A 27,704-nucleotide genomic window follows, 5' to 3' on the forward strand; every position below is an offset into this window, starting at 1 on the left:
GGAGTTCTAATGACAAACTGAATCACCTAAGCTGTTACAAAATAATTCAATATTAACAGAAACTAAGTGAAACATAATCATACAATGCTTTTATTTTTATGTTTTAAGCATTGAAAGCAAATTATGAGAATGTCCACGTGGATTACAAGCATGAAACACACAACATAGCATTTTGCAAAAATTTGACACATTAACCTGTCACCTCAATACAGCAAATCTGAGGACAGTGAAAGCACTGTTAATCAAATTACAATGATCAATTCTTCCCAATTAAAGATCCCACAATTTCAAATATGCAAGTCTAAATTGGAGTTATTTAAATCTGAATTGATTGCATCAGCCAAAACATAATGCTATCCTTTTCCATTAACAACAGTTTCACAGCTTTTCATAATAACATTTTGGATACTCCTTTCAAACAGAACCAACTATGGTTAGTTCACATTTCATTATGGTGCACTGAATGTAACAGAAATCTTAGACTTCTTTTTGCTTAAACTTTAATTGTTTGTACACATTTTAAAATAGTACCCTCAAAGATACCTCCAGATGCTTTCAAATTTCTCTCTCATTCTTTTCATTTATTCTATGTACCGCATTGATGGCTCTGGCCTTCGACCTAGCAAAATAGAAAGACTAAGAAAGCTGATCTACTCTTGAAAAGCAACACTGAAATTCTGAGGATTCTTCTTGTGGAGTCTTTAAAACTGTGAAATACAAATTCTGCTCTGTAGCCACTAAAGGCCAACTAACTGGAATTCAAATGATTTTTAATTTTATCAAAGCTATCATGCCAAACTAAGCATCTGGTAGAAATGGTAAATCACATTTGCACATAAAATGCCTGCTGTAAAAGGTCTGGACTATAATTACCAAAGTTTTTAATGTGTCAATGCTCCTGTGAATGCTTCATTTATTATTTGTTGTATATATCTTCATTGCCATACCTAATGAATTACTATACTAGAATATGAGCAAAATTCTGGAACGTCCAGTTATCCAACAGGCAGGTAGGTGGGTTACCTCCACTGTGATGATCATGATGTTTCACTGTAGGTTTTTTACATAAACTCTAAACAAGCCTATAACAATACTAACTAGCACAAATATCAAGCTAACTTTTAAAATTTCACATATAATCCAGTACATTAATAAATGTTGTCATATTATGGATATTTTTACTGTAATTTATCACCAAGACAAACACAAGTGCAATCAATGAAAAAACTTTGCATTGAAATTAAGTCCAGTAATAATACAAAGTAAACTTAATAAATTTGATATCATGTAATTGGCTTTTAAAAGATTATTTAAAAACTTCCTAAACAAAATTTTCAATCATAATTGATCTTATTCCATTTAATGATTTCAAATATAATGCAAGATCTCAACTTTTCAAACACCCCAGTATTCAATTACAAGAGTCAGCTACATCACGCTTTAGTTGCATGTATTTGAGTTCATTTGCAGATTTAACTAAATTTCGTAGATCTGTTCTTTTTACACCCTCTTCATTGTTAGAAATAACTAGGAATCTCACGTAATTGTGCCTCTTTCATTATCAGTTATAATGTTTTAAAGAAGGAATTCTTCCCAGTGGTGGAACACTGAAGAAACGTATAGAGAAGGTTGAACGCCTACACATCCAGCCCAGAGGGAAGATTAATCTGAAAATTGTAACGCATCCAACTGTTTCAGCGATGTGTTGAACTGTTATTCATATCAACCAAAATTTCTAAACTATTCTCTCTCACTTCTATGTAAAATATTTCACAACTTGTGAAATGGTTTCCATGAAAATTAAGTCCCGATGTCACTGTATTTGTGGAACGTGAAAATTATTTTGAATAGATAAAGTCTAACTAGGCAGTGAGGGGATGGGGCTAATCAATAAAGAACACAGTTTTTGAGATTGTTATTATCACTTGGCAGAGAGAGCAAGAACCCAGCACTACAGGAAAGGTGAACAAGGCCATTGTCAATGGCTGCTTCTGAAGACTTCTTCACAGGAACTGCCACATATCACAAGCATGCATCTTCACTTGGATATCCTCAAACAGCACTGGATGGGGTACTTAAGCGTCTACCTATGTAGATTCTAAAAAGAAAGATCAATTGATAACAGAATTAGATGCATTCTGGGTAATTACAGCACTAGCCATGAGCAGTAAATGATTACAACTGAATACCTTGTGGCTAATACAGAATGTGGACAATATGTTTTGAGAGATTAACAGATAGTGAACTGCTTTTGTTAATTCTTAGATTTGAACACTGACTATTATAAATGTATAATTTTAAAAATGGATTTGGAAAATTGCTTCCTGCACAGGACATTTTTGTAGCAGAAAGAGATAAAATGGTAGACTTATGGCACTGGTTCTTTGATCTCCACTGTAAATATGATTATAATTCTGAAGAATGGGCTCCCATAGATCTGTTAAGTAACATAGGCGGGTTGCATAAGCCCTTCCCAACTGGCCGAAAGAACAAAAAATCAAGAGGTTGATCACATCAGGACACACAGCTCCACGGACAAACCTTTCTTTTTCAATTACAATTTTATTACTGAGTACCAAAGTAAACTTGGAAGTTGACAGTAGAAAACATTTAGATCATTGCAGTGTGTAGATCTTGATGCAACACTACAAACTCCAACAAGCAATGATCAGATTGAATGAATACTTACCCCAAACCAATGGCTAACATGTGGGAGATAAGCAGGGAAGGTAGGAAGACTTTCAGAAATTCAGCTGAGAAAATGCCACCTTTTTTCATGACTCCAGTGTTCCTCATACTCAGCGTGGCGGACCGCTTTGGATGTTTGAACTGGAATTCCCTATTTCAGAACACATATTTTAGTCGGTGGTACAGTGTCAACAATATGACAGTGACCAAAATGACATGTGTTATAACAAAAATTAAGGCTTTTGGACCATTAGAATGCTGGATTTTCTTCATACAGAAGATCAAACGTAATCGCCTACCTGTGCCAACTTACCATTTGAAGCAATTATCCGCTTTAAAATTATTTATGTAACTTACTTTGTAGCTTCTGGCAGAGCCACGATCTGTATATAGATATTTAATCAGATGTGCCTCAATGCTTCTTGTGTCTACGTTTTAAATTTATGTCCCATCATTACCATCTTAACAGAAATAACAACCTATTATTGGTCTCACCAGAATGCTTTAAAATTCTGGACATCTCTATTAGAAAGGAGTTTTAACTCCCCAGGACTGTCCTCATTTTGCTGACCTACATCTGCGGATCATGCTATTAAAAGCAGTTACATGACATACAGAAAAAGCTTAATAATGGATTATAAGCCAACTGTGTACTTACTTTGGGGGTATATTTTCTGGCCTGCTTGACCAATCCCAGATCCAATCAGCATTTTTCTTCATTATATTTTCTACTTCTCTCTTTCTCTCAAGATAATCTTCTTCAGACTGAATGAAGAGACAATGAAAATAGAATTGGATGTAAAAACAACAATCATCACACTTGCGAAAATTCATTACATCAGGCCACTTGATTATAGAAGCAAACGAATAACTTTTGAAAAAAGACAGTTACTTCATACTAAGGTCTTTAAAGTTGGAGTCAAAATTCTACAGAAGCTACAAGTATCTTCTAATTGACCCAATGAACTTACAAGCAACTCCAATCACCTGAATTCCCCTGTTTCGTCTACTTCCCATATGGGGTACTTCAGCATAACGGATCTTCACAATCAACACCATCTCAATAGCTAAATACTACACTGATACTAACTGGTAGCAGTATAATTAACATTCACGAGCTTAAACAACATCCAGAAATTAATGGTCTATGCATGTATCATCTGTATATTTATAATTCAAATAAGTGATGACCCATCCATGAAGTGAAGAATGTTTAAAATCACAGCGCATGAATGAATTTCAATGTTAGGCTTAGTAAATCAGGCAAAATCTGTACAAAACCCCCAAAAATAAACAGCCTCATTAGAAGTCACTTGTTATAAGTTTTTATTATCTACTAATCTTGAGCCATGATACAGCTGCTTCTCTGCTCTAAAGCTTGGGAAAAAAGCCTTAGACAAGTGAGGTCTGTATCAAAACAATGGTAATGTTTGCCAAAGTCAAATAAAATCTGCTAACACACTGTCATTTCGTGCATGAATATGCATGAAAAATAGCTTTCAAGCTATCCCAGCATGAAAGAGATAAAAGTCATTTATTAAACCACCTATTTTAACCTCCTCATAATGGGTTTAATTTAATGACTACGATAGTCACTCCACAATTGTGGAAAACCCCGCAATGACAATTTTGGGCTGCCATTAACGCAACTTTCCTGATTATCAGGCAAATCACTGTTTGTTAATAGGTCTGTCTCTAAGGATGAAAGGCCTACCTCTATGAACTGCTGACTCTCTGAACCCACTTCCTTTGCACTGGGTGTGTATTTACCTACTGAACAAATGCCACCCTCTTCCTGCCTTAGTTCGTGGTCCAAGAGTGAAAATGTATTCTACCTAAAGTAATCTGACCATTAAATACTTTGAAATGTATAATTTCAAAAATGTACCAAAAACTTAGTCATTACAGTGGTTTATTTCTAAACCATTCAGTCTACCTTGTTTGCACTGGCTCTCTAAATAAACAATCCATCTAGTCTCACATCCCCACCTTCTCCCAGTAGCCCTATGCATTCTCACTTTACAGGCATGCAGGAGCATACTTCTATACAAATACTTCCTTTCGTCTACCTCTTGATAATAAATTATTTCATACTGAATTGAGTGTTCTCCCAAATTTTTGACTGATTTATTTAATACATCTAATTTCATTTTTCTAGAATCTTTTGAATAAAGGAAACAGATCGAGATTGAGGAAGTTGATGTGCTGGAAATTTTAGCAAACATTAAGATTGATAAGTCCCCAGGGCCAGTCCAGATTTATCCTAGGTTGCTCTGGGAAGCGAAAAAGGAGGTTGCTAAGCCACTGGCGAAGATCTTTGCTTCCTCATTCTCCACGGGAGTCATACCGGAAGATTGGAGGGACGCAAATGTTGCTCCTCTTTTCAAGAAAGGGAATAGGGAAATCCCTGGAAATTACAGACCAGTCACTCTTACGTCTGTGGTCAGCAAGGTTTAAGAAAGAATTCTGAGGGATAGGATTTATGACTATTTGGAAAAGCATAGCGTGAATAAAGGGAGTTAGCATGGCTTTGAGAGGGGCAGGTCATGCCTTACAAATCTTTGAGGTGGTCACGAAACAGGTTGACGAGGGTCGAGCAGTGGATGTGGTGTACATGGACTTCAGCAAGGCATTTGATAAGGGTCCCCACAGCAGGCTCATTCATAAAGTCAGGAGATATGGAATACAGGGTGATTTGGCTGTCTGGATTCAGAATTGGTTGGCTGACAGAAGGCAGAGAGTGGTTGTAGATGGTAAGTATTCTGCCTGGAGGTCAGTGCTGAGTGGTGTCCCACAGGGCTCTGTTCTTGGGCCTCTGCTCTTTGTAGTTTTTATAAGTGACTTGGATGAGGAGGTTGAGGGGTGGGTTAGTATGTTTGCTGATGACACAAAGGTTGGAGGTGCCGTTGATAGCATTGAGGGCTATTGCAGGCTTCAGCGAGACATTGACAGTATGCAGAAGTGGGCTGAGAAATGGCAGATGGAGTTCAACCTGGATAAATGCGAAGCAATGCATTTTGGAAGGTCGAACTTAAATGCTGAATATAGGGTTAAAAGCAGGATTCTCGGCAGTGTGGAGGAACAGCGGGATCTTGGTGTTCAAGTGCATAGCTCCCTCAAAGTTCCCACCCAAGTGGATAAGGTTGTTAAGAAAGCATATGGTGTTTTGGCTTTCATTAACAGGGTGATCGGGTTTAAGAGCAGCGAAGTTATGCCGCAGCTCGACAAAACCCTGGTGAGACCACACTTGGAATATTGTGTCCAGTTCTGGTCAGCCTATTATAGGAAGGATGTGGAGGCTTTGGAGACGGTGCAAAGGAGGTTTACCAGGATGCTGCCTGGACTGGAGGGCTTGTCTTACGAGGAGACGTTGACTGAGGTCGGACTTTTCTCTCTGGACAGGAGAAAAAAAAGAGGTGACCTGATCGAGGCATACAAGGTAACGAGAGGCGTGGATAAGTTGATAGCCAGAGACTTTTCCCCAGGGCAGGATTGACTGCCACGAGGGGTCATAGTTTTAAGGTGTTAGGAGGAAGGTATAGAGGAGATGTCAGAGGGAGGTTCTTCACCCAGAGAGTTGTGAGCGCATGGAATACTTTGCCAGTGGTAGTCGTGGAAGCAGAGTCATTAGTGACATTTAAGCGACTGCTGGACATGCACATGGACAGCAGTGAATTGAGGGGAATATAGGTTAGGTTATTTTGTTTTTGGATTAGGATTATTCCACGGCACAACATCGTGGGCCGAAGGGCCTGTACTGTGCTGTACTTTTCTATGTTCCATGAAAGTAAGGGTCATGCAAAATTTGAGTAGAATCAACATAGCACGTGGGCAAGTGCTGACACTAAATACTTTTGCCTGATTAGCATCATTAGATAACTACTTTCTAAGCTCACTTTTAATTTTGGCCCCTTTTTTTTGCTGTGGCTACAGTTAAAAGCAGTGAATAGCTTGTACACATTTGCAACACCTAGCAATATGTTAAATATTTTGCAAATATATGGACTATTCGTCAATGTTTTTCAGTATAACATTTTCAGTATAAATGCTCAGATTTAAAACAAAAACTGCTCAAGCAAACTTGTCACACTCTAATTATACCCTCCTATTATCGTAGGCTTTGCCATCTCCTCATCTTCATAATGTATCTGTGATTTTGTAAATCAAATGCCTTTTAGTAGTACTGTCAATTTACTTATAACTACAGTTGATTCATTTTGTCATTCATTGATTTCCACTGTGAATGCAGGGTTGGTTTTCTAAGTTTATAACAGCATTGCTGAGTTATTACTGTGCCAACTATGACTGAAAAATCAATCTTTTTAAAGGGATTAAAAGATTAGGTTAAAAAGGAATCAAGTGTAGTTTGGAATTTTCTCCCTGGAAATAACACAAGGCAGAATGTTCTTAATAACACTTTAAAGAATAAACAGCCTAAGTATATACAATATAATTATACAGTTATGAAAGTTATCAGCCTGACTGGTTATGCCTGTTGTACTTCAGCATCTGTTTGTGAGCAGTGACAATGACGATCATTTGTGATCACTCTAAAAGTTCACAAACCGATTAAAATCATATCAAAATTACCTTCAAGAACATGTTAACAATTCCACTACAGGTGCATGTGGCATGTGATTGATCAAATACTTCACTCATTTTATCATACCTGAGAGCTGTTTTTCTCTCCATTGCTATGTGTGTCTATTTCTGAACTGCAGCGAGGCTGCTGAGGAGTCAATGAACGTGGAGGGCTATAGGGAATAAAAAGGAAAGAAATCAAAATTGCAAATTATACCAAAAGTACCAGCTGTCTACTTTAATTCATGATTGCTGAAACAAATGATATTTTTCTCAATAACTCAAGAATGTTCGCTATTCACTGCTACTGCCTTGAGTTAGATTCTGTACCTACAGGAGAAGTGACTTGATTTTTGTTTGATTAATGATACTTAGGTAACTTTAACAAAGGCCAAGTATCATCTGTCAGACAACCACCTCGGAAACAAAGATGAAATCTTACTGTAGAGATGATACTTAATCGTGCTATACATTGGACGACCTATATAAACTGGGAGAGTCAGAAGTCACACAACAACAGGTTGTAGGACCTGGTGTTGTGCGACTTCTGACTTTGGTCACCTCAGTCCAACACCAGCGCATTATAAATTGGATGAGAGTGGGACAGATTTTGGCTTCTTTAATACTGATGAAAGTAACAGTGCAGACAGATATCTTTATCAAATTTTTTCTCTTGTAATTAAAGCACTTTTGACATTAGTTTTTATTTTCTAAAATTAGATTTTTTTATGAATAAAGTATATCTATTCACAGGTACTAAAGCAGTTCTGTACAGTCTGTATCAAGAAAAATAGACATTGGATCTACTTGGGTTAATTTTACTGAAAGCAGAGACAGGATTAGAGAGATGATACTGAATACAGGCTTCATCAAGGAGGTACATTAATATGCTAAAGAACTGGTGCACAAGGCAGAGATTCAGATTCCTGGATCATTGTGATCTTTCCTGGGGCAGAGGTGACCTGTTCAAGAGGGACAGGTTGCACCTGAACTAGAGGGAGACCAATATCCTGGTTGGCAGAATTGCGAGTGCGACAAGAGAGAGTTTACACTTTAGATTTAGACTGGCAGAGGGTGGGATCCTCAACAGCAGCGAAGCAAGTGCAAGCCTAGAAGGAGATACAGTAATCAGAAATAGCAAGTTGAAGAGACAGGCCAGGCTGGAACACAACAGGGAGTGAGGAATGTCTGTCAGAATAAATTGCATCTATTTTAATGCCAGAGGGCTGACAAGTAAGGCCGACAAACTCAGGGCGTGGATAGGTACATGGGGCTGGGATATTATTGTCCAGAAACACAGCTAAGGGAGAGACAGGACTGGTAGTTTAATGTGCCAGGGTACAGATGCTTTAGATGAGACAGTGGTGTAGGGAACGGGGAAGGAGGAGGGGTTTGGGGGAGTTGCATTTTAGATTACGGGGAGTATCACAGCAGTCGTCATAGACAAAATAAGTGACAGATCATCCAGTGAGGCTTTGTGGATGGAGCTAAGAAATAAGGGGATGGTGACGTTACTGGGGTTGCTCTATAGGCCTCTAAATAGTCAATGGGAATTTGAGGAACAAATACGCAGGGAAACTGGGGAGATTTCCAGCAGCAATAGGGTTGTCATTGTAGGGGATTCTAATTTTCCTAACATAGGCTGGGACTGCCATAGTGTTAGGAGTTTAGCTGGGGTGGAATTTGTTAAATGTGTTTAGGAAAGATTGCTCAAGTATTAGATAGAGGACCCTACTCAGGAAGGAAGGTTCAACCTACTCTTGGGGAATAGGACAGTGCAGCTAACTGCAGTGACAATGTGGGGGGGGGAACGCACTCTGGGACTAGTGATCATAGTTCTATTAATTTTAAAATAGTTATGGAGACAGACAAAACTCAGCCACAGGTTCAAGTTCTAAATTGGGCAAGGCAAATTTTGATGGAATTAGACAGGAGATCGCAAGGGTTGGCTGGAGTAGTTTGTTTGTGGGCAAAGGGACCTCTGGCAAGTGGGAGACCTTTAAAAGCATGATAGCTACTGAATACAAGAGATTCTTTAAGAATATTAGCGGAAAAAAGATTAACTAGAGAGTGAATAGGACCCCTCAAGGTCCAAAGTGAGCAGGTATGTGTGGAACTGCAAGAGAGGTCCTCAAATGAATATTTCTCCATGTTTACCATGGAGAATGACAAGACTACTTGGGAACTTGGAGAAGTTAGTGGCAATATCTTGGGGACAGTCCATGTCACAATAGAGGTGGTGTTGAAAGTGTTAGAATGTATGAAGCTGGATAAACCTCCTGGTCCCAATCAGATATATCCAAGAGACTAGAGAAGAAATTGCTGATATATTGGCATCATTAGCCACGGAAGACTGGAAGGTAGCAAATGTTGTCCCTTCAATCAAGAAGGGCTGCAAAGCAAAACCTGGGAATTAGCAACCAGTAAGCCTAGTATTTATCGTAGTTAAGTTACTTGATAAGATTCTGAGGGATGATATACCCATAGTTGGAAAGACACAGTTTGATTAGTAGTAGTCAGCATGGCTTTGTGTGTGAGAGATCACGCCTCACAAATTTGTTGGAGTTCTTTGAAGAAGTGACCGAGAAGGTTGATGAGGGCAGGATGGTAGATGTAGTCTATGTGGATTTATGTAAGACCTTTGATAAGGTTCCACATGGTAGGCAGTTCTGGAAGATTAGATCGCATGGAATCCAGGGAGAGCTGGAAAATTGGATACATAATTGGCTTGATAGTAGGGAGCTGAGGGTAATACTGGAAGGATGCTTGTCTGACTGGAGGCCTGTGACTAGTGATGTGCCTCAGTGATCAGCACTGGGCCCATTGTTGTTTGTTATCTATCTCAATGATTTGGACCAGAATGTACAAGGCATGATTAGGAAGTTTGCAGATGACACTAAAATAGGCAGTATTGTGGGCAGTGAGGAAGGTTATCAAAAATTGCAGCAGAATCTTGATCAGCTGAGGAAGTGGGTCAAGAAATTGCAAATGGAGTTTCATCTAGGCAAGTATAAGGTGTTGCATTTTGAGAAGTCAAATTAAGGTAGGAGTTTCACAGCGAATGGCAGGGCCTTAAGGAATGCAGTGGAACAGAGGGGCACTGGAGTTCAGGTGCACAGTTCTTTGGAAGTGCAGTCACAGGAGACAGGGCAGTAAAGATGGCTTTTGGCACACAGGCTTTCATCAGTCAGGGCACTGAGTATGGAAGTTAGGAAGTTATGTTGCAGCTGTACAGCATGTTGGTAAGGCCACACTTGGGGTATTTCAGTTTTGGTCACCTTGCTGTAGGAGAGCAGAAGAAATTTACAAGGATGTTGCCAGGACTCAAGGAACTGAGTCATAGGGAGAGACTGGACCAGCCACGTTTTTCTTTAGCACACAGGAGACTGAGGGGGGATCTTATAGAAGTGTATAAGATCATGAGAGGCATGGACAGGGTGAATACACTCAGTCTTTTTCCCAGTGGTGGGGAATCGAGGTCTGGAGGGCGTGAGTTTAAGAAGGGAAAGAATAGGAACCAGAGGGGCAAATTTTTTTAAAGACTATAAATTTAGTGTTTGGAATGCGTGTGAACAGAAGAGATTGATATCAATAACATTTAACAAGCATTTGTATGAATACATGTATACAAAAGGTTTAGAAGGATATGGGCCAAGTGCAAGGAAATGGGGTTAGCGTGGATGGGCAATGTGGTCAACATGGACCAGTTTGGGCTGAAGGGCCTGTCTCTGTGCTGTAGACTCAATGGCTCTCTATAGCTCAGGCTGGAGTTTATTTTGCTATTTAATACCTGAAACTCCTTTTCTACACAATGTGAACCAATCATAATGACTTAAGTCATACAAAATAGAAGATAATTACATTGTGTTAATGTTTTAAAATTCTAAATCCCACTTGTCATTGAATTTACGCAAAGTTTACGTTTTCACTTTAACCTTACAAGCTGGCACAAATGTCACCCCCTCTAACAACTGGCTAGTTTACTGTACGATTAATACAGGCAATATTTGTATCATGAAGTATAAGCACAAATAAAACTTGCACACTTTAGAAGAATTTCAGTATAATCTATTATTTCATGAAAATCAGTTGTCCCCAATGTGTAAAAAGTGACATTTTCATAGCTCAGAAACCATGTACACAGCAAGATTATTGCTACAATATCACACAATAAGATGATTTAATGGTATGTATTAAAGCTTGCCCATTCAGTTCAGCTGGATAACCCACTTATAGTTTCTGACCTTAAACTGTGAACCACTTTTATCCCTTTCCTCTTTCCAAAAGAGCAAGCAACAAACAATTCACAGGCATTGTTAGTATTGACGATAAGAAAATAGTGGCTGTGAAGCACATCAGTAGTGTGAACCGACAGCCTGCTAAGTTGTTTTCCTTTAGCCTTAACAGTTAACAGGGAAGAAACTCCTTTGCAAAGCACCACAGTTAAGATTTCCCAGCTGTAGACAGCATTACAGGCCACTACAGGCACAGCCCATCCAGCACCTTTCAAATAATGTCAATGAGAAAAGCCAGGTAGATAATGCCAGAATCGACGCAAGCATGTAGTGTCTCTGAAAAGGGAAGGATGCTCATGAATTTCTCCCTTAATACATGTTATTTGCTTGCATGGACATTAAGAGCTCGCTGCTTGGAGACTCGTGGCCTGAACAAAATAAGAGCAAAGAATGGAGACTGAAACGGTACCTACAATTTTCCATTTTTAACAATCAGATAAGCGCTTAATCATCAACTCTGAAGCTCTCAACACAAAGTAATTCAATTTAACCATAATTCTAATGTCAGTCCAGACTTGCTCCTTTGCAAAAAGTACTGGTAACTGCATGGTTGCAGTTTTCTTGTGTTATTTCCTACCATTCAAGTATGAAACAAAACAGTTGTTGCGGAGTTGGAGCTTAAGACGTGATTATGGTCTTGTCCGCTAAAGCACACTAACTGGCAGCACTTCATCAACAGTGGCTAGTTTGCCCGTTAAATTATAACGTGCTTCCTGACTCACACAAGAACTTTAAGAATCACCACTATGCTGGAAATGTGGACAATGACCAAATAGTGTGTGGGGAACAAATTCAACATTTTGCCATATGGAAAATTTAGTAGACTCTCTGGTATGATGTTTGGCAAAACTCCCACAATCTACAAATAATCAATAGAAAATGAACAGCAAATGGGTCATCTATATGAAAATTAAACAGCTCACTGAAACATCTTATTGGCAACAACAAAATTGAGGGTCCAGCAGTGTGGCCTCTGCATAGTGATACTGATAGTGATACTGATGCAGTCACTGTTCAAGTTATTTGCAAACCTGTGTATGTGAGAACAGTTTCTCTGTTTTGGCCCAACATCTGCTCTTGTACATAGCTTATTGCTGTTCCGAAGGCACCTCCAACAGCAATGTTATTGCTGGAATCTTGGTAGGGTTCATAACCTTTGCAGTACCCAATGTCTCCAATCACCAGTGTCCAAGCGAATCAAACAACTACAGCTATAGAAAATTCTTTAAACTAATGGGGGTGAGAAGGAAGGAGGAAATGGAAATGTAAGCCTACAAAGCTGGAGGATATAACTGAATCATACTGCATTTATTAGTGAAATGATATCCAAAGTGAACAGGAAGGGACAGAATGTACAAACACAGAAAAACACTAAACAGGGTTAAGAGGAACAAGATGGTTAAAAGACAAAATTAATGGCTCTTTAATTAAATGCAACTAGTATTTGGAACAAAATAAATCAATTAATGATACAAGTAGAGGTTAATGGATATGATCTTATAGCCATTACAGAGATATTTTTACAAGGAAACTAATAATTCATATGCAACTTTTCAAAAGGACAGAGCAGGAAGAAAAGGGTGGTGGGGCAGCTTTGTTCGTATAGAACAGAATATGTACAATAGCAAAAGATGATCTTAGATCGGAAGACGTACAATCCATATCAGTGGAGGTCAGAAATAAAAGGGCAAGATACTGGGTGGAGTGGTCTTTACAATCCTAATAGTGGTTATGCAATTGTACAGTGAATAAATCACAAGATAATGAGAACAGGCACATAATAACATGGGCACATTTAATATGGATGACTTTAATCTTCATACAGACTGGGGAGAGGCAGAGGAAGCCAAGAAGAATTCAGAGAGTGTATATTTTGGACAGTGTTAGAACAATGTATCAAGGATTGAATGGGGTTGGGGTCAGGTTATTTTGGATCTGGCGATGTATGAAGAGGGTGGTATAATAAATTGTCACAGTAAGAGATCTCTTAGGGAAGTGTCCACAACATGATAGAATTTAGCATTGAGTTTGAAAGTGAGGAACTTAGGTCAGAAACAACATTGCTAAGCTTAAATAAGGCTAAATACAAAGGAATGAAAGCACATTTGGCTAAAGTGGATTGGGAAAGGAATTTAGCAACAAAGACAGGCAAGGAATGATGCCAGATATTTAAGAAAATAGTTCACAGCTCACAAAGATATCCCCTTCTTAGAATCACTGAGATGTCAACCATAGCTATCCAGGAAAGCCACGGATATCATCAAAAGAATAAACAACATGATGAAGATTAGTGATAAGCCAGAAAATTGGGAATCTTTGAAAAACATTAGAAAACAACAAAGAAGATAATAAGGAGGGAAGTGATAAACTTTGAGGATAAACTTGCAAGTAATATCAAGATAGGGGTGTGACAAGAATTGTGCAAGTGTCAGAGTCTGCAGAATGATATGGATAGCTTATGCAAGCAAGGAAAAACTTGGCAGATAAAATATAATTTGGGAAAACAGGAAGTTATGCACTTTGGTAGAAATAATAAAGGAACTGAATATTGAAGACTGCAGTAACTTGCAGAGGGATATGGGAGCTCTTGTGCATCAATTAGAAAAACTGGAATACAAGTTTAGCAGGTCATAGGGAAGGCAACTGGTATTTCGGCATGTATTTCAAAAAGAATTAAGTATACAAATAGGAAAGTATTGCTAAAAATATACAAGGCAGTACCACTCCATGGAACACACCATTAAGATACATGCTAGATATAAGACCATTGATTGCTCTAGCTCTTGGTGTAAACTTGTTACCACATTGCACGAAGAAGATATCTTAAGTTACGATGATTATTTTATGGAAAGGTAAATTAGGAGCACAAGATTCCATCTTTGCTGTTTCAGATATAATGCATGCTGGCACCAATTCTTTTCTGCATAACTGACAGAATATTCAATCTACAATCATAACTATTTAACAACATAAACTAAGTGTATTCATGATGTAGGTTTCCCACAAAATTACATGTTGCATATACCTGTCACAGTGAGAACTTCCTCTGGAGCTGGTTCGGCCTGATTCATGTTGAGCATCTAGAAGTATTTTTTCCATTTCCCCATTGAGGATTGAAGTGGGTGCTGGAACCTGTTCCTGTGCTCCATATTGGGTGCTGCTTCCATTGCTGCCATTGTTACTGTAGTGCAACTCTACCCAAGATCCTGAGTGGATTAAAAGTAAATTATTGTCAAATCCCTGTACAAGCAGTCTGGGATTAAGTGACATCCCATAATATCTTGGCATTTGAGCTCTGTTGCTGGCAAGTTTCATTTTTATTCTTTACAATGTCAACATTGTGCAAATATCCTGTTACATTCATGTTCGATGACAGAGACAAAATGCAGGATTTAACAGGATTCCATAAATAGATCCACAATGGGGCTATGGGGAAGGGGAGACGTTAAAACAAAATTAGCAGTTAACAGTTACATAAAGCAAAGTAAACAACTAGTTCCCCCATTTCGGCTTATGTTTATTCCTTCTACACTTCAATCTTGTCTGTGATTTTTTTTAAAAAAAGGGGCTCTTAAATATTGATATATGTTTCTTATATAGACAGGCAGAAGGTATGTGATGAAGTTCTCCATAAGACAGTTAGCTAATGCTGACATTTTTGAAACTGAAGTCAATTATTATCTTGTTAGGAAATTGTCTGAGCATCAGGAGGCAGATTATGAATATTGAGCAGGTACACTAACTCGAAAGGATAGGATTAATAGTGCTTCACAGGTATCTGTATTGGGATCTCAACTGTCTGTGATATCTGTTAACTACTCAGATGATGAGAGAAAGCCACATATTTAAAATTTGCCAATAACAATCTAAGTGGTATCGTAGGTTGTGTAGATAGAAGTTTAAAATCAAGGTAACATACTGAACGGCTAAATAAATAGAAAAATAATTCGTAAAAAGTGGAGCTGCAGGTAGATAGGATAGTGCAAGCGGCATTTGGTATGCTTGCCATTATTGGTCAGTGCATTTCGTTGCAGCTGTACAGTACATTGAATAGGCCACTTTTGGAATACTGTGAATAACTCTGGTCTCCTTGCTATAGGAAGGGCGTGGTGAAACTCGAAAGGGTTCAGAAAAGATTTACTAGGATGTTGCTAGGTTTGGAGGGTTTGAGCTATAGGGAGAGGCTGAATGGGTGGGACTATTTTCCATGGAGTGTCAGAGGCAAAAGGGTGACCTAAAAGACGTTTATAAAATCATCCCCATGGTATTGGAGTCCAAAACTAGAGGGCAAGGTTTAAGATGCGAGGGAAAAGATTTAAAAAGGACCTAAAGGGCAAACTTTTCACACAGAGGGTGGTGCATGTATGGAATGACCTGCCAGAAAAAGTGGTGAAGGCTGGTTAAATATTACAACATTTAAAAGGAATCTCAATGAGTATATGAATAGGAAAGAGTTTATAGGGACATGGGCCAAGAGCTGTCAAATGGGACTAGGATTTATTTAAGATATCTGGTTGGTATGGATGAGTTGGAATGATGGGTCTCTTTCTGGGCTGTACAAGTCTATGACTCTAATTGCAGTGCCAGAATGTGATACTGCCAAAAGGTTTGCAGCGGCAAACTGCCATTCTGAAAGTGGCAGTCCAGCACCAACGAGGTTTTATTTTTCAACCTTAAAACTCTTTAGCCTCTCTTCCAACGGCAATCTGAAATCAATGCTATTTATCTTAACAACTCTAAGTCCCATATAAAACATAGAGCAGAAGCTATATTTGGACTCAGCAGGTAACAGTTTTACTTAGCTTAATGGGAGTAAAATTATGCAATAGCCGTCACAATTCCAGAATCACATAACAAAAGAAGGGCTGAAAAAGCATTCACTCTAACTGGTTAATTTCAGCAGCAACTTTAAAGCAACTCTCACCAATTTTTTTGGATGCACTAGAGAAAGCATCCTTTCTGGATACATCATAATTTGATAGGGCAACTGCTCTGCCCAAAACCGCAATTATGGACAGTTGGACTGGGCTGTGTGCACACCACGAAAACCAGTCTTCTTTCCAGAGTCTGTATATACTTTCCGCTGGCTCAGATAAGTGGCAGACATAATCAAACACCCCTCATTCATCGAGCAGAAGATACAAAAGTTTCAAAACAAATTACCAGAAGATTCAAGAACAGCTTTTTCCTCAGACTTATAAACGGCCCTCTCACACTTTAAAGGTTATCTTCCTCTGCATTTTCTCCGCAGCTGTATCACTATATTCTACATTCTGTTCTATTACCCTGGTGTACTTATGTAAAGTATGATTTGTCTGGATAGCACACAAAACAATTACTTTTCACAGTATCTCACTAAATGTGAGAATAATAAATCAAATCAGGAGGAAAATAGCCCAAAGGTCTACAATCCACTTTGAAGCAGAGTTTCTTACCATCTGTCCTTGAAGTTCTTTCATGAAACTGTTCTAAATTAATGCAATATTATTTGAGCAATTTTGCTGTATTTATATGTGCAATTTATTTTTTTAGAACAGGCTACTCTCTGAAATACAGACAGGAAGTAATATAATTTAAGTAATACAATTATCTCAGACTTGACCTCTGCATAAATATAACCTCACAAAGTGTGTCATGACCTCTCTATGTATTTCATATAATTTACAATAACAGTGGTTCAAAATGGACTGAATAAAATGCTACTCTACTGTGCAAACATAGATGCTCCACACAGTAAGCCAAATAGTTTCCAGCATAAAGTTGTCAGGTAATACACTATCAATGACTCTGTTAAATAATCAATTACCTGTTTCTTTGTACTATATGTCTAATTGCATTGAATAACAAAGATTTTGCATTTTAATAATAACACTTCCTCGAGTCTATATTTTTGAACCTTTAATTTGACAGTGATGACAATTGTGCCATGATTTTCTATTAAATGTCTTTGTTGCCAGAATGACAAATGGGTGTTTAAAGTACGAATTATCAAATATGGGAATCAAGACGCTACACAATCAAATAAATACATCTTAAGTATGGGAGTATCACTTTTCCACTTTCTTAGCAGTCTCAATCACACTGTCCTATTTTGGCATACAGATTAGCTGGAGGCACTTCTGATCTTAAGGAATAGAATCTATCAGTTTCACAAAGTATTGCACACTAGCAAAGCTTTTTTTTTGCACATGTTCACTAATCGAGGGGGGGTACTGTAGGTTAGTGTAACTCCTACTGTAAAGGAGAAGAGAAACAAAGAGAGACGGAAGTATGAGACTAGTTAGAAAACAGATATGTAATATTGATATCTACCACTGGCAACAGTTTAAAAAGATTCATGCAAGTCAAATTTATCGAGAGCTTACTGAAGAGGCTCAAGTTGAACCAAGTTGTTGACAGAAGTTATAGCAATCTAATGCATTTAAACAAGAACATCAGCACAATTTATACTAAGTCAAGGTGGCATTGCTCTGTGATTCTATGCCACTGTGCCTTGCAGCCAGTTAAGAAACTTGACTGGAATCGGGTGAAGCTTTTTATTTTTGATACGCCTGAAAAGTTTTAACAGACATTGCACCAGCTCACCAAACTCAGCAACAATAAGCTCAAACTGTTATAAAATCTCAGTAGATAAGGCAGCTGCAGATAGAAATACAGTTAACATTACTCTGATAGAACAAGACATGCTTTAAAAAAAGTTAGAAAATTCAACAAGCCAATGCTCTGCAACAATGCTGCTGGAGATTTAATACATATCGAGGCAAGACACCTTGTTTGGTTGCTCATTGTGTAACTTTGAAAGCTGTGATATCCAAGTCTTGATGTGAAGGCACTACCTGGACAGATAATTAAGTTTGGTTTCTTGAAATGTTCACAGTTGGGTATTGGGTTGTGAACCATGCACATTTCTGGAAGTTTGTTCACATCATATTTCTCTGCACTTTGCAAGGGATATTGTAATTAATTTATATGAGTTGGATTACCTGCAGTCAAATACCCAATTAGGGTTAATGTCCAACATGCTGTCCATATGCACAACATCATCTTAATGTATGAATCATACCCCACCACTTCTCCCCAGCAGCAAAATTTGATACATCAGAACTGAGGGTAGAACATCTGAATCCGGGTCCAAAGTTCTCACCACTCTGAAAATTTACCCCAATGTGTTATCAATGATTGCTAATATCATCAGCATCTCAATTCTTTTGCCACCAGATCTCTGCAGAGTTTTCATGTAAACATGCTCAGGATCTCCCAATCACTCAAATATATAAAGGTGGCTGATGTCTTGTTTATAAGGACTAAAAATAACATCAAATTTGTCTGCAATTATGTCAAAGCCCATAGGTTTGCAGCTCTGGCTGGCTTCCCAAAGGCAAAAGGCACCACTGTCTGCGCATGCATAGCAACTAAACAACTAGGGATATGTGTCAACTGTAAAGCTGCCCTCTCCGACAATACGCAGCTGCGTGCAACCATAAAAAGGATCTTCTTGTAGGAATGCATAAACTTTCTGGTCTGATACAATGATTCTTTTGTCCTGCAGAAATTCCCCAACACCCTTAACTCAGAGATTTAATTTGTCTCTAGAGCTAAGATGAAGGGATCATGTCACAGTTGCTGCTAATAATTGGTCAAGAAGCCTGAAGACATGATATTGACGTGGCTGCGTTAAAAACCCACTTACCTACAAAGAGCACTTACTTTCACTCTTCCTATACACTGTCAAAATCAACTTAAAATCAGTGTCAGTGTCTCAAGGATCCTACTATTTTCAAAAATCTGACAGATATTTGCATATTTTATGTACTGCCTGTAAAAGGATCAGTTAGCTCAGTTGGCTGGTAAACTGGTTTGTGATGCAGATTGAGGCCAAAAGAGTGGGTTTAATTCCCATATGGGCCGAGGTTACCACAAAGAACTCTCCTCAGCTTCTCCCCGAGTCTGAGGTGTGGTAATCATCACGTTAAACCACCAGTCGTCTCTCTCCAACGGGACAGCATTCCTATGATCTGGTAAGACCATGATGACTTTACATTTAGAACTAGTAAGAAGGTATTTAGACAACATTCTTCACTAATTGAATACAAGAAAAAACTACTGAGCAACAAAATATCGTGCTCAGAATTCCTAACAGGTTCATATAATGATTCGTGACCAAATTTATAGAAAAGCATGCTTCACCAGCTGACACAGCCCCCTCCTGTTTTTGTTTTAAAAGTACGTTACGTTTCCTGGTATGCACACACCCTGTCAAAACCATGTGACAGTCACGTTAGAGCTGGAGTTTAGTGCTTACTTACGTCAAACCACCCAATCACAGAACAACCAGCTGATGTTACTTTGATGATATTTATAAATGAAGTGTGGAAATAAAGAGAAGCGATGCCACACTTGTTCCTCTCCAGAATTCCACTGAAGCCTAATACACCTCCCTGGAAAGGCAGCCAGTGCCTGTCCTACATATCTAAAAAACTCAAGGTCAAAATACATCATAGTGCTTTCAGTCACAGGCTTCTTCAAATAGTTGATTACATATAAATTACCAATGATTTTCCTCTGACTAACAATGACAAGTTTTGCATCTGGTATAATTTTATATCACAGTTATTTTCCAAACCATAACATTTCTTTAATAGCAGATGAACATGTTCTATAAAAATTAAATGGTGACATTTAAAAGTTATGATAGCAATGAAAAATCTCACCATGTAAGCTTTTGTGACCAATCATTTCTGCTTACCACCCTACTCCTTTTTCTCTTTTTGTCTGCTTATTCAGTTGATTATATCTAGCTTCTTCAAACTCTGATGAAAGTTTAATGCTGAAATATGAAATGTAGGGTGGTATTGTGGCTCGGCAATTAGCACCGCTACCTCTCAGTGCCAGACACCTAGGTTCAATTGTGTGTGAGTTTGCACATTCTGATCGTGTCTGTGTGGGTTTCCTCCGGGTGCTCCTGTTTCCTCCCACAATCCAAAGATGTGCGGATTAGGTGAATTAGCCATGTTAAATTGCGCACAGTGTCCAGAGATGAGCAGGTAGGTGGATTAGCCATGGCAAAAGCAGGGTTATACAGTGGATCTGGGTGGGATGCTCTTCTGAAGGTTGGTATGGACTCAGTGGGCCAAATGGCCTCTTCCCACACCTGTAGGGATTCTACGGTTCTTTTCTATGTTAATTCTATTTAATCGATCAAAAAATGCTGCAAGACCCCTGCTGTGAGTTTCCAGCATTCTTTTGGTTTCATTTCAGATTTCCAGCATCAGTAGTATGCAGACTTTGTTATTCTTCTGACATCTGGAAGGCACAAGTCAAGAATGTGACGGAAAAGTCTCCATCTGTTAGCAACACTTAAGGATCTCAAATTATTCAGAACAAAGTAACTCATTTGATTGGTATCTCACCCGTCACCTTAATCATTTACACCTTCCACCACTAACACACAGCAACAGCAATGTGTACAACTTGCAAGATGCACCAGCAACTTGCCAAGCCTCCTTCAATCGCATCTCCCTAATCTGAAGAACAAGAACAACTGTGACTATTTATTTTCTGTATGATACAGACAGATAATCCACAATGTCCAGATCCAGACAAAGGAAAGTCTGCCCTCTATTTTTGAGCAACCAGATTGATCTCTTTGCACAGACGAAAACTGTCAGATGCTTGTATGCCTTACCATAGTTATATCTGGCTAAATTTTAGTTAAATCTAAATGTATCAGTGTTTACACAGCCATTTTTGTGGTAAAATTAATTAAAACATATTGTTGACGGAACAAATGTTTGAATGTAGGTCAAGAAATGAAAGAAACATTATATAAACTATTCAAACCTTAACTCTTTGATATAAAAGATGCAAGAAAAGGCATTGAAACATCTATATTGGGCAAAAGTACATGAAAATTTTGCCTAACATCACCTCTAGCACATGCTTACGAATATCAACAGGTGGTTAAAACAAAAAAAAGCACAAAATAATTGATTTTCCATTTTCTGATACGTTCTAGTGTATGTCTGAAATCCAAAAAATGCCTGGTATCTGTCAAAATCCATTGCACATTATGGTTTGTCTCGTTTTTGCTGCATAGATTTCTGCATGATTCAAATAAATGCCTTTATTACATTATACCTGGCGATGTGCGATGTCTGAGAATTCATGGGTAAAAACTGAAAACACACCTTTTGTGTATATAGGTTCAAGGGGCTTAACAGCCAAATAACCCATTAAAGGAATACTGCTCAGATGTTCCCATGTCCTACAGAAAAGTGCTTAGAGAGAGTTAGCAGAAAAGTTAAGATGTATGAAGTGTGCACGTGTGAACATTTATTGAAAGTATCTATTTATAAATGAACTTTAATACCTGTATGAGATAGAGTCATTATGAAGAAGAGTAGCAGAATACAATGGATTAGAACAACAGTTAACAAAGTAAAGAGGCGTTGGGGCGGGCAAGTAGATATACCAGTGAATCTGAGAAGTGAATAATGTTGGAGCAGACTAAAAAAAATAAATAAAATCAGGCACAGGATAACATTAATAATATAGTACTGGGAGCAGAAATCAAATGACCAATATCAGTACTGTAGAACTAAATAACTGAGGCAAGGAATAAAATAAATACTATTTTGATAAAAAAAATTTAAAAATAACATTATGAACAAAATAGATAATATCAGAACAGAATTAAAAAAATCTTGGAACTGGGAGACAACAAATACTATTGCAGACATCAAATGAAGTAAATTACGATGGACAAACCTGAGCAACTCAAATCACAGCAGTGCCTGCAGGCACCTAGTGACAGACAGATAAGCTTCACCAATTATGAAAATGTCACCAATAATTAATTACACCAGCTTCTATTAATCTGCAAGCAACATTTCATTCCATTCTTTCACCCCACAAGAAGCAAAGTGTAATCATAATTCAATAAGGCAGGAATTTCATAAAATCACAGTAACAGCTTGGAGATGAGGCTGTTTGTTAGAAACAGAACGAGGATTATTTTTAAAGCTTTTTTCGTTAACCATTTATACTATTAAAAAAGCGTATTTATTTACACTTAAATAAACTATTAAATGAACATCTGTTTTAACGCTTAAATGAAAGCACAAGACAATAACTCACTGTGCATTTGGGTACAGTTCAACTGAAATATAAAATTTCTAAATTGAACACACGGTAGAGGTGGCAATATTTACCAACCTCCCTAAAGTAGGCACAGGGATTGCAGTAAAGCCATTTACAGTATTTAGACAATGTAATAAATCAGTGCAGCTTACAATTTTAAATGATTATTGCATGCATCTATTACTACCCACACTGGTAACTGGCTACACCATGAGATGGGACCTAATTTTGTAAGTGACTAAAACTACCTAAAGTCTGGAAAAAGTGATGGGAGTTTTAGAAAAAGTGAATCTGGACTGCAATACTTTGAATGATGGCCAGCCACGTAACACAAAATACAGCAGAATTCTTGGACAATGTATTAGAGGTCTTGGAACAAGGTGGGGTATTTAGGAAGAACGATAGAAAAGACACTTCATTGAATTTAGCATTGGGTTCAGCCAAGCAAAGGTAAGACAAAGCAGCAGTTTAAGTGCACAATTGCACAACATTAGCACTGGCACCACATCTATATTGCACATGACTCTTCTCATGATCTGTTTTCAAAGGTGCCAGTCGTTTTATGATTCATAAACAAAGTGGTGCCACATGTTCGCTACACAGGCCAATCTAGCCCCTTTTCATTTACAGGGTCAGTACTAATATTTTATCATTAATTTTCATTTTAAAAAAAACAACCTTGTGGTACATTTAAGTTCAGCATTTTAAATCTGGATAGCAGGAAAATAAAGTCAGGTCAAGTATAACAGCTGGTCCCCAAAGCAATACAGTAACATAAATGCTAATTTTATCACCTGCATCTCTGGAGCTGATCTGGATTAAGGAAACTTAGGGATATGGGTTAGGACACATTTGTGCAATTATTAAAAAAGGTTTAACAAGAAACAAAAAGTACCTCCTGCAGAAGAAGCTATTACGTCCTTCCTGTGAACTGCATCTTGTCCAGACCTTTCAGACTGCTCTACAGGGTAATCATTAACTCCATGTACACAAGTCCTTCACTGAAAATAAAGCAACTGCCACACTGCTTTGATCAAGTGCACTCCTCTTTATAGTCCACCACATTTTCTAGATTACAGGTCGAAATTTTTTCAATTAACTTGCCCAAACATTTTAATGTCAGTATTAATAGTATATTCAAGTTGCATATAATGTGTTCTTTATGATCAGCTCTTTTTTCCCTGCACTGGATAGAATTGAGCCTTTCACACACAATTACTACAGGGACTATTTTTGTTCCTTATGGTGACCCAGCACGTTACATCAAATATGTCACTCGAACAGTTGTTTACTTTTCAAAAACTCATAAAGGATAGATGTTTCCATCGAAACTTAGCTACCATAAGTGAAGAGATGTTCTGAACTAATCAAATGAGACAAATCAGCAAAGCCAATGATAATTTAGTTTTGTCTTTGTAAAAATAATTGGCAACAACTTTCTAAAATTTGCTGTTCTAGTTACAAAGCTTCATACTGTGAGTAACACATACTGGTGTGGCCATATTTCTCAATTCTTGTTTGCCAGAAATTGCTGGAATTCCCAAGGCATGCTTCTGGGGATGAGGAGTAAGATGCTTGCCTCATTTTTACTTGACTTAATACCCTACACTCATGGTAAATTACCTTTAAATTGCAGTATACATGTACCTTCCATGTTAAGTACCGTTAGAACATCACCCTCCATCCCAACTATTGTCTTTTTCTGAGTGAGATCATGCAACTATTCAGCCCAGACAGGTAATCATTTTAGCTCTGCACATTGCCAAGACATCTTTAGAGTAATGTGAGATGAACATTATACGATGCTCCCTTTGTATCCGCACACTGTTAAAGCCAAGGAACTAATCAATCTATTGGCAAGATGATAGAAAGAGGATCACAGAAGATCATTGATCAGGTCACAGAATCCCTACAAGACTTGATCCCCAGGACTTGAATGAAGAAAAGAAAGTCAGAATGTCTGACCTACTGCAGTAAATCCAGTGTGAACACCACTCCCATTTTATGGAAGTTTTAGAGGGAAGCACCAGAACTGAGTACAGGAGCGATCACATGTACATTCCCCTCTAGATGTCACATAAACAAATGGATCTAAACTGAAGTGCAACAACTAATGACACAAGCAATACTCAATAGTACTGACTGCTATATATGTGCACCAAAACAGAGCACATCCCTTAGAAAGGGCGGTTATATTTTATATTTTGTTGCCCCGGCATGTCAAACAAATTTTATTCAATCAAATAATTATTTGATTATTTATACAAAACAATTATACGCATGGGTTGTTGATCTAGTTTGTGTTTAGTACACCAAGGTTAAAAAGATACTGTTCCAATTGTTAATCTTGCTGTCTGGGGCCATAAATATGATCATAAACAGGGATAACAAGGTGTTATCCCTGCACAGCAGGCCAAATGGCATCAGAGGAGCAGGAAGACTGACGTTTCATGCCTAGACCCTTCCTACTATCTTATAGACAGGGATAGTTAGGAGGGAAAAGCACAAAATGAAAAATAAAACAACTTATTGGAGAAATGCAAGATGATTTTCTTTGGAATTTAGTTCATTACATAAAGTTAGTAGACACTTGTAAGTCACATCACCATAGTTTTACATGACAATAGGGTTGCTCTTTCATTTGAAAGAGATGGCTGGTGGTGCTTTAAGAAGAAGGTCACCACACCTCAAAGGGACAGGATGAGAAGAACAGTCCTTCATGGTAAGCTGAGTCAGTACTGGAATTAAACTCAATATTCAGATCAACTGTCAAACCAACTGAGTAGTACTTGTTTATAAACATAACTGTTTCTTCTTACGCCAATCATTACAAACCACGCTTATATGGTTAGCTCCAAATCAATTTGCAAAGTTTTATATTGACATACACAGCTAACAACTTTCTTGAGGCACACTGCTTCTAGAGTATTTAGAAGCCAAGCCACATGCAACTTTCTTTTGAAATCTACTCAATTTAGCAGTGTTTGGGAATAGAGGCAATATTATGAAAATGAGCTGTTGATGTTGAGTCTCATCAAATGAGCCTGCAACTATGCATTAAAATTGATCATTAAAAAATTTTGGGGAAAGAAGACAACATCTCCAAAAGGTATTCTTGACAGGTTAGCTTCTAAGATGGAAGAGAAACTTTCTAAATTTATTCCTTGGTGTAATTAATTCCAGCAGTGTTATAGTTAGTATGAACCATCCTTTAAACATTACAAAAGCAACAATATCAAACTACACTACAAAAATAATGTTGTTCTTTTTAGTTTGTTTCTGTTGCCATCTGTGAAAGTTGCATGCCTGCTTCAAATCAACATTGATATAAAAATCTTAGTATTCACATAAGCATATATTTTGGATATCCAACATGAAGCATGGTGCAAGCAAAAAGCAAAACCTATGCAAGATTGTACATCCACAGCAAGAATAACCTCTTGGCATGTGGTCACAGGCAAGATCAAGATATAGCAGCCACAGAACACATGCAGTAAAGATATAGGGTGAAAATTTATAGTCTTGTTTAGGACATCATGGGAAGCTGGTGGCTATTTCAAAAAGTTGAAGGAGGGTTGGAGAAGGGGTGCATGTAAAGCCTGACCGAATTGTTAAGTGGGCTGAGACTCTAAAGGATACATACTGTTTGGTGCATTTCAAACCCCATGTGCTGCTCATTCAGCCTGGCATGCTCTGCACAATAATTTAAAAATGGGAAGTCTGGGATGTGCCATTGATACATCTCATGAGAAGTTTGCGCATATACATTCTGCAAGTTGCAATCATCTGCTGGGAGTCACTTGAGCGTGCATTTTGAAAAGTGAGTGGGGCGATGGGTGCGGGGAATAAGGATAATACTCGGTGTAGATGAATCCAACAGAATGTGAGACACACCTGCTGGGCACAAGTCGATCATTCAAAGGTGAGGAGGCTTTAGGAGCCCTTTGTAACAAGATTTTGACTCCAGTCTGCCACAGGTCAGTCAGAGACTGAGGACCCTAGCGCCCTAGGAAGATCAGAGATCAGGAGTTCATATCCTTTGGTAAATACAATGAATCAGTGCGTTGCCCCAGTCAATAGGGCAGGGAGTGGACAGAAAATCTAGCCCATTGTACCTGGCATAGAAAACAGAGGAATACTTCGGTCTTTGCTGAACTTGTTTTCTTCTACAGTTAAGCTGCCATTTTAGATGTTACATTAACCGACAGTAGAACTATCCCAATAAAGGGGAAAATTCATAACAGCTCCGTACAGAATAAACAGGCAGCCTATACCATTGCGTGTTTTATCAGTGAGCAAGTAATTAAAATTCATTTGTGAGAGAATTTTGCAGTAAAGGTTCAGAAAGAATATACTCAGTGAACAAACAGCGGATGTGCTGTGTGGATTTGGTTTATATTCTGCGGCAGTGCTCTCATCCACAAGCTGCTTTGGTTACAAAGGGAGTTGTACCGAGATTCGGTGCAAGGACAACAAATCAGGCAGGCTGCAGTTAATCCCCGATCATCAGGCTTACCCGCTGTCGAACGGAGAGGCAGGCAGCAAAGGAGGAGCGGTTAACTCCCCTCCCCCACCTCCCCGGAGTGGGGTCTGAGTCTGGGCCTCTCCACGGCGGTGGTCAGGGTCGGGGTAAGTCCCCGGGGAGAGGGCCGATACCCGGAGGACATTGGTCTATCCGCACCCAGCCGCTCGGACGAGCCCTGAGCTCACTTACCCTGCAGGCTCTCCTCCTGGTTGCTGTGCCGTTCACTCATGGTTCTGGAAAGTTCTCTCCAGCTGCAGACCCCCGCCCCCCAGCTCCGGCTCCGGTGTAAACAAACTGATCCCCGATCCGTGGGGCAGCGGCGGCCAATCAGCGCCGAGCGGAAGGAGCTGCCTGAACTCGGCCGCGCACTTCCGGAGATAGGGGTGGGAGATGGAGAGGTACTGAGGCGTTTGACATGGGGAACCGGCGAGCGCTTGGTGGGGGATGACACGGGGAGACGGCGGGGCACTGGGGGG

The 27,704-nt window shown here is 38.7% G+C and overlaps 1 protein-coding gene across 1 annotated transcript; it reads right to left on the reverse strand.

The window, feature by feature from the left end:
* Nucleotides 1–67: 67 nt before the first annotated feature.
* On the reverse strand, nucleotides 68–27,614 carry bnip3 (BCL2 interacting protein 3). The gene is made up of 6 exons (XM_048551444.2): nucleotides 27,418–27,614; nucleotides 14,590–14,770; nucleotides 7,358–7,442; nucleotides 3,347–3,453; nucleotides 2,690–2,839; nucleotides 68–2,098 (listed from the first exon to the last, which is right to left on the reverse strand). The coding sequence occupies exons 1-6, from the start codon at nucleotides 27,455–27,457 to the stop codon at nucleotides 2,053–2,055; spliced, it is 609 nt and encodes a 202-aa protein (XP_048407401.1). The 5' UTR covers nucleotides 27,458–27,614; the 3' UTR covers nucleotides 68–2,052.
* Between the last annotated feature and the right edge of the window lie 90 nt (nucleotides 27,615–27,704).

Source organism: Stegostoma tigrinum, chromosome 20 (assembly GCF_030684315.1).
Source record: "Stegostoma tigrinum isolate sSteTig4 chromosome 20, sSteTig4.hap1, whole genome shotgun sequence".
NCBI lineage: Eukaryota > Metazoa > Chordata > Chondrichthyes > Orectolobiformes > Stegostomatidae > Stegostoma > Stegostoma tigrinum.

Bases quoted from the DNA above. Each gene is read 5' to 3' on its own strand.
- bnip3 (XM_048551444.2), bottom strand. From the start codon at position 27,457: ATGAGTGAACGGCACAGCAACCAGGAGGAGAGCCTGCAGG. The intron at 3,454-7,357 runs GTATGATAAAAT...CTCTTCATTCAG, and splicing joins GAGAGAAAAACAGCTCTCAG to TCTGAAGAAGATTATCTTGA. The intron at 2,840-3,346 runs GTAAGTACACAG...GTTCTGAAATAG, and splicing joins CCAGAAAATATACCCCCAAA to GGAATTCCAGTTCAAACATC.